Consider the following 15,225-nt stretch of genomic DNA (forward strand, 5'->3'; position numbering starts at 1 on the left):
GTTTGTGTCATGATGCAATGCACACACAGGATTGTCCCTCCTTTAAAACATCATGCTTCCTGCAGCCCCACAGTGTCTGTCAAACAGAAACAACTGCCAGCAGTGGTATCAAGCAGCTTTTCAGCTGTCTGTGTGTCATGCCAAGCCTCCACAGAGCCGTAAACTCGCTCACAAGTGGCAGCAGCATTGCCGAGGTTGAACAGTCAAGTGCCATCAAGAGCAGTTTGCCATAGAAATGGGTCTATCTGAAAGCAAACAAAGGGCTCACACTTGACTCGACCCGCTCCATGTAGGCTAAATGCACACGGGCCTGTCTGACACTGGAAAATGGCTTTCAGCCTGAACAGAGAAGCAGAAGAGTAGAGAGAGAAGCTGGTAAATGTCACCATTATAACTTTGCTGGCTTTGTAAGAAAAGAGGAGAGAGAAAAAAAGTGTTACTTTCAGCTATGACTGTCATGTTCAGTTTGAATGTAGTGATGCGGGGCTGAAAGGATAAAGTAAAGGTTGCTGGAGTTGTTTTGATTGTAAAGAACTGCATTCAATCTACAAGTCTAGATGGAGTATTTGTAGCACGCTCATCAGTGGATTAATGTATTAAGTTTGCTTTTCCAAATTGTCCCCACTAACCTTTTTTTTCTCTGTAAAGCACAAACTTCTAAAGGTGCCATTCACCGATGTCACAGTGGAGCTGTGTCGTGAGTTATTCGCCGCCGGTCTCTGATGAGAGAAATTAGCTCACTTACAGGGCAGTTTCAAAAAAAAGCAGGAACGGCAGAGTCTCCCATCAGGTCACTAACCCGCTGCACCTTTTACACAAACACAAAGTGACCCACCAGTCACCGAGTTAAGACAAGGTGTCAGCTGAAGTTAGTGCTGAAGTGAGCTAAAAGCCCCGGCTGGCACCGAGGTCCAGTGGGAAAACAGCTGTTCATTTAAAACTCTCCACTTCACACAGTGTGCGCGTGTGGAGGAGAGTTTTTCTTAGCATGTGTGTGTATGTGGACTGTATAGCATACTGTTTGTGTGCGTGTGTACCATTTATGTCTGTTGCTGTGTCCTGCCGTTGACCCGTGTCGTGTCTCTTCTGCCTTATTTCATAATGATGCAGCAGCCTCAGCTAGCTTGGCTGCATGTCAGTTTCGTCTGTTATGATGTTATCACTAATGTTTCAGCTGGCTGTTTACATTACACTCATTAACCTCCAAGTCTCAGGCCAATCTGCCACTTTAAAATATTTAAAATCTCATCATTTACTCTTGCACTGTAAATTTCAGGCGGATGGTACCTCATTTAACCCGCATTTAAAGTTTAACACCTAATGTTCTCTCTGCTACTTTACACTCAAGCACTTTCAGATGATGCCAAATGGAAAAATGGCATCTCTGATTGCTTTAAATCAGTTTTCTGTCTCTGTGTTCTGATGTGTTTGGTCTGATCAAAACAATACTTGAGGTGACTTTTAGGAATGCAATGACAGAATCTGTTGTACAAATAAATTAACACTCTCTGTCAAAAGTATTGCTTCCTCCTGCTGCAGTATTTTGATTCTTGCAAACACCTTTTTATGTGTAATAATATGTTTGTAGAATTGCAAGCTGCTGTGCTGCACCTGCAAACATGTAGCAGCTGTTATAACAAACAAAGAGTGAAGGTTGGGTGATCTGATTATGTGGACCTCTCTCTCCACCAGGCTCAGTTCTCCTCCGGCAGACCGATAACGACGGTCGGGTTCCACTGGATCTGGTCTCTGCACCAAGTCAGAGGGAGGAGCTGCTGCACAGCGCGCAGGTTGGAGACTCGACACTGAAAACCCCAGTGACTGAGGTCTCCAATCTTGCCCTCCTGGAGGCTGGATCCTCTCTGCTGGCCCACCTCATTTTCTCCTACCAGCAGGAGAGGCGCTTGCCTGGCCACATGCAACCCGGCGACAAGCCTCGCAGCCTGGTCTGCAAGATGGTCAGAGCCCTGGAGACGCATTCCTTCCAAGAAGTGACTTTGGGCTGGACGGACCAGCGGGCAGTGAGGATGGTGGAAGACGTGGAGACACTGCTGGAGCTCAGCCAGGGGAAGCACCAGGGGCAGGTGTCTCAAGCTGTGAGAGAGTGTAAAGGAGAGAACACGCTGTTTCTGATGGAAATACTGGAGGATCTCAGGTCTCGAGGAGAGGCACTAGTAGCCGACTTGTAACAATAAAGACTTCAATACACAACCTATGTTTGAGTGTTAACAAAATGGAAAATGCGTCACTGTCACATAGTTCACTAAGGCCTTACAGTATCTAAATGGGCACCGAACACCTTTCCCTCCCTGGATTTATATCTCTAAAACAGTGTAGAAGTTGGATGTATATAAGTTTCTCCAAAGATATCATTTTGTACTCTCTTGATACTGACATGAGTCGACTATATTTTGCTACTTTATTTTGGTTCAAAATGTTTTTTGCTTGGCGAATATTTTTGAAATGTACAAGTATGTTTATGTTGAACATTATTAGTTGTATGTTTTTTACATCAACATTTCACTGTAGACTGTCACTACCTCACATTTTGCTTTTCTATACCAACTTGACTTATGGTGTTTGTTTTTTTTTTGTTCACGACTATTTAAGACAAAATAAATGAAAATACATTAGTTAATATTAGCACTCCCTGCTATGGTGTCAAGAAATTCAGGTCGCAGTGAATCTACGGTGGTCTAATATTCTATAAAAAGTAAATCAGCAAAAACGGGTACGGCAGTGTGACGCTGAATGAAGCTCTGACAGATGAGTTCCTTTATGTGGTTACCACAGAGAAAAATATAGCAGTTCCCAAGTAATCCTGTCCTGAAATGGTGATGTGCACTCTGGGTCCCAGCTGCAGAGGCAACAGTGAGGAATGAGCAACTTCACGAAGCTGAACGAGAATGAAGAGAGCGGCTTAGGCCAATGTCAGGGTTCCCACACGTCCTGGAAAACGACTGACCAATAATCATTATCAGCCTCAAAAACCCACAAAACACCCCTCTATACTCGACCACACTTAGCACAATCCGGTTCCACCTTCTGTAAATCTGCTTGGAATCTTCCACTTCCTGTTTGTCAAAGTGGCCTTCTGCCTGAACAGGTTTTGTTGGAGCTCATGCAACAAACATTTTGGGTAACTGCACTTTAATATGGATGGATGACACTGAATTAGATTCTGTTTTAATGAGACTGAGTTCAGATGTGTAGCTCTGTCATTAAATAGGAAATTATTTCTCAGAATTCACAGAGAAAAGTCTGAAATGTTTGCTAGGTTAGCGTCCCACATGTTCTTTGACTCAGCTAAAGCTAACTCTCTCCAACTTCTGGATCTCTTGAGTTGCTTGTTGTTAAAATATCTTGCTATCCGGTCCAGGTAGAAGACGATGTGAAGAGAAAGCTTCAGAGGATGAATATCACACATTTACAATGGAAATAAATGTTCTTTTATTAGACATTATGATGCAAAAGTTGGATTTCCCTTTAATGAAGTTCAAATCTTTAAGTGTTTTGTTGATGTTGGTTTCTAAATGTTTTTTGACACTCGGCCCAAAGATTAAAACCTTTTACGGCTCACAAGCTGCAACATTTCACACATTATCAACTATCTATCTGACTAAACTGAGATAAAAAGTGAAAAACTGCCTGATTCCTGCATCATGAATGTAAATATTTTTGGTTTTTATGACAGTAAACTGAATATATTTGGGTTTGACATTTTATAAACCAAAACAAGAAATTAATTGCTGGAGAAAACAATCAACATATTTATGGACAAAGAAAATGTGTTTTACAACATATATTTCTAAATTACTCCAAGATTACAAGATATATACAATTTTAATTAAATTTAATTCATATAATGCCAGTTACAGGTCAAATTGTCTCAAGATGCTTTATTTTTATATTGTCTTCTCATACTTAAAATATGACAATGTAAGAAATTTAAACCTCTTGACTAATCTAATTTATTATTTGGTTTTTAAGAGACTAATCGACAATTGAAATATTTTTGTCCACTAAAACTAATAAACATGAGGTCAAATAGAAGGAACAGTTTTAAATCCTGCAGTCCCACGACAACAAGAAAAAAGTTTTTCAACAAAAACTAAATCTGCTGGTGGATTCCATTAAAGTCCTAATAAATGATAATAAAGTGTGATACTAAAGGTTTGTGGTGCTAAAAATGTCAAAGTAAAGATATCAAGTTGAACATCTGGATGGAGGTTGATAAAAGTTGACCTCCCTTCATTTCTCTGAAGACAACTCCATGGATTTTAGGGATGCTGGTTAAAGATCTTCCTTCTAGTCGCTGTAAAAATTCACTCCATCCTCGCCGACTTCAACACCTCTTCATGACAACTTGTTCTGCCTCCGACCTGGTGGCAACTCGAAAAAACCCATTGGGCGGGGGAAGGTGTGGTTGGTGGTAGGGGAGTAGAGGGGGGCAGTGGGGGGAGGTGGGGGAGTACTCTCCACCCTGACTCCACCTTGGCTCCACCCATGTGGTCACTTGGAAACTACGATGTCAAAGGGACGATGAAATTGTTTTTTTACCTGGTCTGTAGCTCAGTGAGTTAAGGGTTTTCTATGGAGTTGCAGGTTGCTGGTTCAAGACTAGACCCTTTGTAAATTCTTTTGAAAATCCTGACAAAGAAAGAAAAATGCCAGTAATAGGTCTTGATCCTGCTGCCTTTCATTTGTAATCTCTCTTCTTACCCCCTGAGCTAATTGCTCAGATATTAATTCTCCTTTTTTGCGCATTTATCATCTATTTTTTGTTGTTTTCTAGGTTTTTTATTTTTAGTCTCGACCGTTTTTCTCAGGGGGTTGGACTTCAGCCTTTGTGCTGGAGGGTTAAACCCTCAGTTCCAAGACTTTCCAAAGCCTCAGACCTCCCAAGTCCTCAGGACCTGAGCTTTTACACAGTCTGAGGGCTGAAATTTTCTAAGTCCCACAGTAGATCTCTGTTAGATTTAACTTTCAGACAGTCCAAGGACTGATATCTTCTAAGTTCCTGAGTAGTTTTCTGTCAGTTTGAACCTTTCGACAGTCTGAGGGCTGAAGATTTAAAAGTTTCTCAGTGCGTCTCTGTTAGTTTGAACTTTCTGGTTAACAGAAGCCTTAAAACTTGTGACCATGAGTCTTGATTTCACATTTAGACCATCCATCTGAGTTCTTCTCAGACCTTCACCTGTGGGTTCTTTAGAAATCCTGAACAAACTTTGATTGTCTTCATTGAACAGTAAAGTTAGTGGAGATCAGAAGGTAACAATAGTTTGATCGATGCTTTCAACTACTAGTAGACTTTATCCTTAAAGCAGCTTTCTGAAATGAGTTCTTAGTAAATCTTAGTAAAGAATATCTTTGTAAAGAACTTGATGTTTTCATTTCAGACTAAAAAACACTTGAAGACCTTTATCTGTTTTTGCTCTTTTTGATCATTTTATTCTCTTTTCTGTTTAATTTGATCTTCTAAAGTCAAACTGGTGTCTTTTCAAATGTTTTGTCTTTAGTTTGATTCTTCTTAAATGTTTAGTTTTGCTCTTTTCTCACCTTTTATTCTTTTCTAATGTCTGATTTGATTTTGAAATGTTTTGTCTTTTTAATGTTTGTTGTTTTTTCAAATGTTTTATCAGCTTGTTTGAAAAATTTATTTTTCTTTCCAAATGTTTAACTTTTGATAAAATCTTTAAGGTTTTTCTTTTTAAATGTTTGACCACCTTTTAATGTTTAATTTTCTTTTTAAATGCTTCATGGTATTTTCTGTTTAATTCATATTTAAAGTTTTATTGTCTTTAAGATTTAATTTTCTAATTAAACATTAAATTCTTTAATTAAATGTTTTGTATTTTTTAAATGTTTAATATTCTTGTTTAATTATATTTTTTAAACATTTATCTAAAATATTTTATCTTTTATGTTTAATGTTTTTGTTGAAAAAAATGTTTAATTTCATAATTACATTTTGTATCTTCTGTTTAATTGTCAAATTAAATATTTTGTCTGTTTAATATCATTTAATTGTATTTAATGTTTAATATTCTTTTTTGAAAGTTTTACTGTATTAAATGTTTTTTTCCTTTGATTTAATTACTTTTTAATGTAATTTATTTCTTTAATCTTTTTTTCTGTCAAGATTTTAACCTCAACCTTAAAAACAAAACAAACCCTTAAATCACAATGAAAATATTTGTGTTGTCACAATCGTGAGTTAGTCAGATATTCAGTTTATCAATTCAACTTTATTTGTTTAGTACCTTTCACACAGATGACAAAACTACACAAGAAAAGAGAAAAACTATGCTAAAACTATGATTAAAACTCAAAGACTTTTTTTTTTTTTTTTAAAGATTTAACATGGTAATGAAATATGTTGTGTCCAGGGGATGGAGGGAGTTTATTGAAGTCTTCTTGGGCTCACACAGTAAATCATTTAATATCTAAACTTGATATTCAGTCTAAAGAAACTGGAAACTGCAGAGTGACAGAACCAACAATATCTGCTGTTTTCTCCTTTAATGAGTCGACTCTTCTGGTGCTTTCAGACCAAACAACTTCAGACTCTTCACAACCTGCTCAAACTCCTTCTCATTTCTACTCTGAAGCTCACCTTCTCCTGCTCAAACTGCTGACAAATGTTTCTGCTGCTCTAAAGTCTGGTCTCCAGAACTTCCTAAAAACTCAAAGTCTCTTCTGCTGCAGGTTGCTTTGTAGAACTGTGACAGAAACCCTCACTAAACCACATAGAGGGGCCTCAAGATAGTCATCCAAATGAAATTGTACAAAAACCAAACTAGTACAACCTAAACGCTAAAGTCTCCTGCAACCTACCAGAGAACCTCTTTAAACAGAGAATCAGGACAGGAACTCTTCTGGACAACCAACGCTGGTTCACAAACAAGAATACAGAATGTGTCTGACCAAAAACCTCTAAAGACTCACTACAGCCAAGATAAAGACACAACTCAGCTGCACCAAACCCACTAATCACTGCATATTAACACCATGTGCTAACTGTGGCTAAAGAGTCACATTTACCAAGACAACTATCCAGTACAAAGCCCTAAAACACACCAAGAAACACATTAGGGAGGATTTTACTGCTGGAACCTGCAAGCCAACACCTAAAGAACAAACTAAAGCAGCGGTGCCAAACCCAGGTCACTGGTGAAGAGAAGCAAAGGAAATGTTTGACTACAACCATAAAGCATTAAGACACTGAGCTGCTCAGGTGTTCCTGTTAACACAAGGCAGCCACCTGGACAGCCAATAGGAACACAGCTTACTGGAAGTCCAGTGGGCTGGCTTAGTGAAGGAAATTTAGTTTAAAGTTGAAGCAGAAAGTCAACAAAGGAAGTTGAAAACCATCTTCTGATACCTGAGTTTTCACACAAAGAACTAGCCTAGCCGCGCTAGACCCAGGTCTGAAGACACAAGGGTCGAGGAACTCTTGACAGGGAGGGAGGCGGGCTAAAAGGTTGTCTTTCAAATCACTCTGCAGAAATTGGGTAGGTATACAACCAATCAGCGCAACGAATAGGCTGACGTAGTTCCTCGAGCGCCAGAAATCAGAGGATGGGCGAGTTCGGTGAAGTTTTATTTATACAGTCAATGGGTGAAGCTCAAGTATATTACAGACATGTTAACAGAAAGATTATTCAGAGTCGGTGCTAATGGAGCTCAACGACTGTTGTCATTTTTATTGTACCCTGGCAGAGAATTAAATGCGTTGCCATGGGTTGTCTAGCATGGCTAGGCTAGTTGTTTCCGGTTGTTTCTGTCAGAATCGTCGCGCTTCTGTCGTCACTTTTTAGGAGCATCCAACCTCGAGGCTTACCGAGGGTAACTAGACCCACCCTGGCAGAGAATTAAATTCGTTGCCGTGGGTTGTCTAGCGCGGCTAGGCTAACAAAGAACACCCGAACATGTCAAATTGGTTTCATAGTAGAACCTTCACTGTAAAAACGTCATAGTATGGTGTGTTGCTCAAAAAACATTACGACCACCTGTCTAGGGTCGCCGAGCAGCAACACAAAAACAGAACAAACTCTGGTTTCCAGGGGGTTAGGCGGGCATTTATTTGAAAGAGTAAGTTTACAACAACACAACGTGAGCAGAAAAATCACAAGGTCTGTCTTAAGTTCAGCTGAAAATATTAGTTTTTGTCTTTTTTTTATTTACCAAACTTTTCAGGAAGTAGATGAAGAATAATTAAAGCTCTCATGTAGAAGTCCAACTTATTTTGGATCCTTGTGGAGAGTTTAGAGTTTGTAAAGCTGTTGAGTTTTTAGAGTAACATGGATTGTTTTGACATTTGATAACCCAGTCCTGAAATAAAAGTACAGTTGTGGATTTCCGTCATTTAGTCTGGACTAAACAAATAACTGCAGCAAAAAACTCAAACGTCATTATGAGGAGTCTAGATGGCCCTGGCTACTATCTATTCATTTTGAAATGAGGACGATTTCTGAGGAATGTGAACATTGTCCCCGGTAATGGCTGATCAACACTTGAAATCCCAGGTTCAAGTGGTAATGCGCACACTAGTGCCTCATTGTTATAACATCCAAAATCCTCAAAGTGACCTGAGGGGCTGGTTAAAAGGAACATTCCACCTAAAACCTCAAATATAGACCTGAAAAGGGTGGTTTAGAAAAAATCCTTCAATGTAGACCAAAAAAGTTAGTATGGAGGAATATTCCACCTGAAATGTAAACCTGAGAAGTTGATTTGAAAGAATATACTGTCCTAAACATCCTTAAATGTAGACTAAAAGACGGTTTGGAAGAAAAATTCCACCTAAAATCCTCCAATGTAGACCTAAAAGGTGAGTTTAATGGTATATTTCACCTAAAATTTACTACTGTAGACTTTGGAGGTTGGTCTGATGGTATATTCCACACAACATCCTTCAACAGAAACCTAAAAAGTTTGTTTTCAAAGAAATATTCCACCTAAAATCCTTCAATGAGGAGTATTCCACCTTAAATGTAGACCAAAGAATGGTTTGAAGTAATATTCTACTCTAAAATCTTCCAGTGTAGACCTAAAAGGTTTATCTGATGGTATATTCCCAGAAGAACCCTTGAACATTGGGCTAATGGTATATTCCACCCAAAATACTTATACATATACCAAGAAGTCAGTGTAAAGAAAGTATAGACCTAAAAGGATTGTTTAAAGGAATATTTAAACTATTATTTTCATTATTTTATAATCTGTTATCTGTCAGAACCCTGACAAATTTATTTTCATCAGTTTTTTTTAGTGGAAGTCACAAATAAAGGAGCTCTTGGTTTTTACCGGCGTTACTGAGTCAAAAGCTGCTGTTTCAACACAGACATGTTCACATGCATCCACAAACCTCTCAGTGCTCAAACACTCACTGACAGGTGGCCAGCCGGGCCGAGGCTCGGCGGCGTCCTCAGACCCACAAGTCGTGGAGCCGTAAACTTGTTGGTCTGGTTTGAAGGCCTCCGTGTAGTCCACGTATCTTGAACCACAGCAACTGGCCGGCATCAGGTGGAACCGGCTCGTCCTCGTAGGACTCCTCCTGTAGCCTTGAGGGGACCACAGGAACATTAGCTGTTGGAGTACTTCCTGTCAGGCTGGTGGTAGAACGGCTCTGAAGTATCTTGTACTTGTCTGGAACAACTCAAACAGCCTAAACTGTTAACAGCGGTGTAAAGAAGCAAATACACAGGCACAGACTGGGACTCAAACTTCTCGGCTCATCTTGGAGGAGGACGTGTATCATTGACAAGGATGCAGCAACTCAGTTTTATTGAGTTTCATTATTTTCATGAAAATTTACACTTTTACGGTTTCTTTATAGACGACCCACTGTGACCCAGTGCACACTTATTATTCACCCTACTTGTGTTTGTATCTAAATAAATAATAAATATCTGCTTGTATCCCTGCTTTCATGCTATTAGCATGTATATATACTTATTATATGTCAATTGTGTACATGTCTAAGTATTTTAAATTATTTTTGTCATGCTTAATGAATCAGTTCAATGTACCTGTTTCTTGTAAATGGCAATAAACTCTATTCTGTTCTATTCTATCTCCATGCTGTATGTATATAACTGCCTATAGCTGTAGAGAGAGAGATAAATATTATTTGACTACCTTAAATCTTTTGATCTATAAACATATTTTGTATTATGTATATTTTTTATCTTTCTCTTTTTTGTTCATATAGCTATATATCTAATTATTTACAATCTAAATTTTACATTTATATATAATAGCATTATTCTATGATACATTTGTCAGAATTATTTGTCATAGATTAATTATAGCCATAAACTGCACATCAATTGTCTGAGTAATAAATATAGAAACAATCTGGGTAAATGCAAGTTACAACTGTGCTAAAGAACACATCCAAAGAATGAGGGGGACGGGAATGTATTAGTGTATGATGTGATAACGAGTGTCTGTACCAGCTGAAAATGTCCTGGAAAAGTCCTGGAAAATAATTTCAGGGAAAGAGTGGGAACCCTGACCGTGTTGGCGTTGGACGAGTGGGCAGTGGAGCAAAGGATGCGAGTAGAGAGAGATCTGAACCTGAAGTGGAAGTGTAGTTGCTGTCTAAGACTGAGATGAATTTCCTTTTATTCCACTTATTTACCAGCATTGCCTTAAAAATGATGCAGAAAAGATCTAGACAGTCTGAAGATGATAAAAAATATTTAATCTCTTTTTTTCAAAATAAGTAACATACATCAGATGCATTTCATTATTCAAATCGGAGATACACATCATATTTTCTTTTGCCCTTCTTGACCCAACCCAGTCTCATCTCCTACAGCGATCCTGTCCGGAAATGTCATTGGTCAGAACTGGGCACATGAAGATGATGTCACAGGCAGGCAACATTGCAGGCGGAAAAGACAGATCTTAGAAAATGAGGCAGGCATACACCTACTTTACAATATCATCACCAGACCATCAACAGGCATACTGTATAAAATACGACCATAAATTAATAAGTAGTTAGCTATGTACAGTATAATTTAAAAAATAAATAGTCTCATTTAACCTTGGTGCAAATAAAAGTGCTTTTTTATCCCTTTACAACTGTCATTCTGATACATTCTGTTTGTTTAAGTTATTTTCTCTATATCATACAAAATAAAAACACTTTGGTTTGCTTTAAAACAGCCAAAACCAAATAAATGACAAAAAAAGACAGTATTTGGATGCAGTACCACACACTAGTAACCACAATTTGCTGTAAAATGACTACATATAGTAGTAGACACATACATATCAGGTATTAAAGCAGTCCCTTCAGGCATTATAAAAAGCCGTCCCTCACGAGTCACCAAGTGTGTTCGTTGAGGAGGCTGGAATCAGTTTGCGACGCGGCTCTTGGGGAAAGTTTGTTATTGTCTTTCAAGTGGATTCCTCAAAAACAACAAAGCTAAATCAGCGGCCCTGACAGATCCGAGCCTGTTGATATTTAAGCATGGAGATGGATGGGCGGGGAGGGAGGGAGCAGGAGAGGATAGAGGTGATGGGCGAGCAGACAGACGAGGCGAGAGGATGACATAAATGGCAGAAGAGCACTGTGGTTGCGATGGCGAGGGGGGGTTTAGAGTGATAAAGACAGACAGAGAGACAGACAAAGGGGAACCAAAAGAAGTAGAGAGCGGAGGGTGGTGGAGGCAGGGATCAATAGGATGAGAAGAGACCTCCTCAAACGTAGCCTGTGCTGTGATCTTTCAAGAGATGCTCAGCGAGAAGCCCAGGAGACCGTCCCTTCAGACAGGGTCGCAACCCCGCTCACTGACGAATGAGGGAACCGCAGAGAGAGCAAACGGAGGGAAAGCATGATGGGAAGAAGGATCTGAAATAGCATAAAAACGCACACACACATACACACATTCATTCGTCTGTCCCTGACATCTCAGGCCTAAGTCCCCTCGGAGCCTTGTCTTGTCACACAATGACTTGCTGCTCATCTAGCATCTCAGCAAACTCTACACCAAATAACAGCTGGCACTTCTGCTGCACCACACACACTCACGCACACACACACACACCGACTGAATCTCGGCATCAGTCTACAGCTGGAGGGGAGAGACAACTAACACACACCGACGCTGAGAAAAGCAACATGTCTTTGATTGCATAAATGCGTATACGCAAACACTCTTACACAGTTCACATATACGAGCCTCTGTCTCTGGAAAGACTGATCAAAGTTGAGCTGTGGGCACAGGAGGTGGGGCAGATGGAGAGGGCGGCCAGCCTGGGGCACAGCATCACAGAGAGCATGTTTGTGTTTGTGTGTCAGCTTTATGTGTGAGTGTGTCTGAGAGGGAGAGAATGTTCCTGCTCAAATACAATGTTAGGTTTTCATCTGTGAGCAAGTAGGTACCGTATGCGAGATCTCTTGTATTCACGTGAGAGGACGGGTTTTTTGTGTGCGTGTGTGTCAGCATATATACACATGCAGAAAAGTGTGTGCATGCGTGTGTGTGTGTGTGTGTGTGTGTGTGTGTGTGTGTGTGTGTGTGTGTGTGCGCGACCGCCAAGGCAAACACACACAGGGAGATGAGAGGAAAGGAGACCAGCCTTTCAAACAAGATTAGGGCTGTGGCTGCCTAAAGGCCTGCCTGCCTGACGACACTCTGCATAGACTGGGTGACATCTATATTAACACCACGACAGCAGGCCCAGTCTGCTGCGCCTCCTGACAGAGAGAGGAGGTGTCTCCTTGACTGACTGGGGATTTTGACATGATTTTAAGAGGTTAAACAAGACTACGGCTAAATTATCTGCTCATTTAGTAGTGAAAAAAGGTTCAGGGTGTAGCAGCCACTGTCTAATACTCAACAGTGCTCATCTTTTTTTTATCCTATGGGTACTATTTATTGAAAGTGATGTCATTACAGTCTATTTTTAAGAAGTAGAAACCCACTGTTCTTTAAGCTAATGATACTGTGGCTTGATATTTTTTTTTGATTTGGAAAATATAGCAAATTTGGCCATTGTAGTAAAGCATAGACAGACACCAACACAAGCCTTCAGCCTGTTGGTCCAGATTTGTGTTTGTGTAGAAGGACATATCTGGAGGCTACCACCATAATTGCTAATCAACTTGGCTGGCTGAGTTAAGTGGAGACAATCCAAATTACTGCCAGTGAACATAACATCATTACCACATCCAAGATTGGAAGAAAACAAAAGATACTTCAGTACAAAATCAATTAGAAAATATAAACATATTACCAAAATCATTTAATAAAAACAACATGAGCTAAAAAAAAAAATCTATTGCAGAGAGATAATGCAGGATGATAGCATAAGGCTTCTATTTTTGATTCACATGGATGCACCCAAACATGTCTTTTTTGGAACAGTTAGAGTAAATGTTAAACTCATTTTACTTATTGTGTGACACTTGAGGCAAGCAACTAGACAGAGTCCTCGGCGCTGTCAGAGGGATGGAGACAAGGAATGAGGAGAGCGGCTCACACGGCTGATATAAAGGTCATTCCATCCATCCTTCCTGCTAGCATTTAAAATCAAAAGCATAGTGGTTATGATATTAATTCAAGAGGCTTCTTGTACTCGTTTCATTTTTTTTTCTTAAATGACACTTAAGGAAACTGTACTGTACATCCTAACTAATTAAAGACAGAAAAGAAGCTTAAGAGAATGAAATAGGAAATAAAAAATGGAAGGATAGTTGAGCCAAGCTGCTCCAGAGCCGTCCTCCTCTGCTCCTCAGTGTCCAGTAATAGACCAAGAGAAGAAAAGTGGAGAAGAGAGGAGTTGGTGGGCGGACACAGTCATCTACCCGGGGTTGTTTTTCTTCCTTTTATTTGGACTGGGATTGGGATCCAGTTTCAGCTCTCGGTACTGCACCTGTTAAAACACACAGAAACACACACGCACACACACCACCCGGTCAGGTGGAAAGAGCAAAGGATGCTTGAATAGCACAGAGACCCTCCAGAGGCTCCAGTCCAGCTGTGTGGAACAGTGGCCTCGGGGAAGGGATTACACACTGATTACAGCACACGCATACACACAGATGCAGGCAACACTCACATGCGCGCACACACACAAGCACAACACACGTACACTGTTTAAAGTTCCAAATACACTCGTGCTCACTCACAGACGCACACGAGTGTACGTGTACACGCATACTTCCACAGATGTGCAACAGTGGCCTAAGGGAAGGGATCACACAAACAAACAAAGAACAGGGCGAGGGCTCATGGGAAAGCTTGGAGAGACAACAGTCATCTCAGCGTAGCAAGATGGCGAGCAGAGAAAGGGCAGAAAGATGGGGAGGAGACAGAAGGTAGAAAAAATGCACCGTAACCCTTTCAGAACCAAAGCTACAGTTACTACAGTACTAACACATTACTAATTACATGTAGCCTGACGGATACTGCCTTTATGCCATCTAGGTAAACCCACAAATAGCAGACACCATTGAAGTCTATGCCCATTCTGATAACAGATCCCACCAAATGACACAAGGAGCACTGAGGAACCATTAGACAGGCAAACTCTCCACCATCCAATAATCCAGTCAGTCCATTCTCTATTTAATTCTATGACGACTCCAATCTGTGTGGTCTTTCCCTCCAAATTACCTTCAAAGGTCCTCTTGAGGAACAACCATGGAGGTTGTTTGCTCAAAAATAATTCTCCTCTCCTATGACTGGTTCACCTCAACACTGTATGCCAAGCCATCAACCAACTAATGCTCCAGTTAAGTCTCCTGGTAATAACCCCCATTTGAAATCTGTGAATGGACCATAGTTGTTCTGCACGGCATCTCCAAAGCAAGACAACTAAGCAGGTATTCAACCCTTTACAACCTCCAGAAGTTCACAACGCACCACAAACCAGCCAACCATGTCACTGATCATGATGTCACAACTTCTAATAAAAACTGAAAAGGCACCAGGTTGCCAGTTCTGCACCATCTCCACCCTCATCCCCCTCAGCTGCATCTTCCTAGCCCCAAAACAGTAATTTCTGGAACAGGGATGCCAGTTTTTCTTCCACTTAAGCCCTTACTGCAACAATGAATACTTGGATATGACATTACCAATGAATCATGTGATTAAGGTGTGAGTGTGTTGTTCGTTCATGACTATGAGCCTATCTGAGATTCTTGTCTACTTACTCATGCATTAGCTCACCTAACTCGCTCCTTCAGTTCTGGCTGGGTCA

The 15,225-nt window shown here is 40.2% G+C and overlaps 2 protein-coding genes across 2 annotated transcripts in view; one reads left to right on the forward strand and one right to left on the reverse strand.

The window, feature by feature from the left end:
• The window catches only part of slf1 (SMC5-SMC6 complex localization factor 1), a 33,862-nt gene extending 30,354 nt beyond the window's left edge, over positions 1-3,508 (forward strand). The window contains exon 18 of the mRNA XM_022192609.2: positions 1,693-3,508. Coding sequence (XP_022048301.1) covers positions 1,693-2,189 — 497 coding nt within the window. The 3' untranslated portion in view covers positions 2,190-3,508. The remainder of the gene's footprint in view (positions 1-1,692) is intronic.
• Positions 3,509-10,690: 7,182 nt separating this feature from the next.
• Positions 10,691-15,225, reverse strand: part of mctp1a (multiple C2 domains, transmembrane 1a) — a 155,062-nt gene continuing 150,527 nt past the window's right edge. Inside the window, 1 exon segment of the mRNA XM_022192591.2 lies at positions 10,691-13,896. Within this exon segment, the coding sequence (XP_022048283.2) occupies positions 13,825-13,896 (72 nt within the window). The 3' untranslated portion in view covers positions 10,691-13,824.

This window comes from Acanthochromis polyacanthus, chromosome 7 (assembly GCF_021347895.1).
Source record: "Acanthochromis polyacanthus isolate Apoly-LR-REF ecotype Palm Island chromosome 7, KAUST_Apoly_ChrSc, whole genome shotgun sequence".
Taxonomy (NCBI): domain Eukaryota; kingdom Metazoa; phylum Chordata; class Actinopteri; family Pomacentridae; genus Acanthochromis; species Acanthochromis polyacanthus.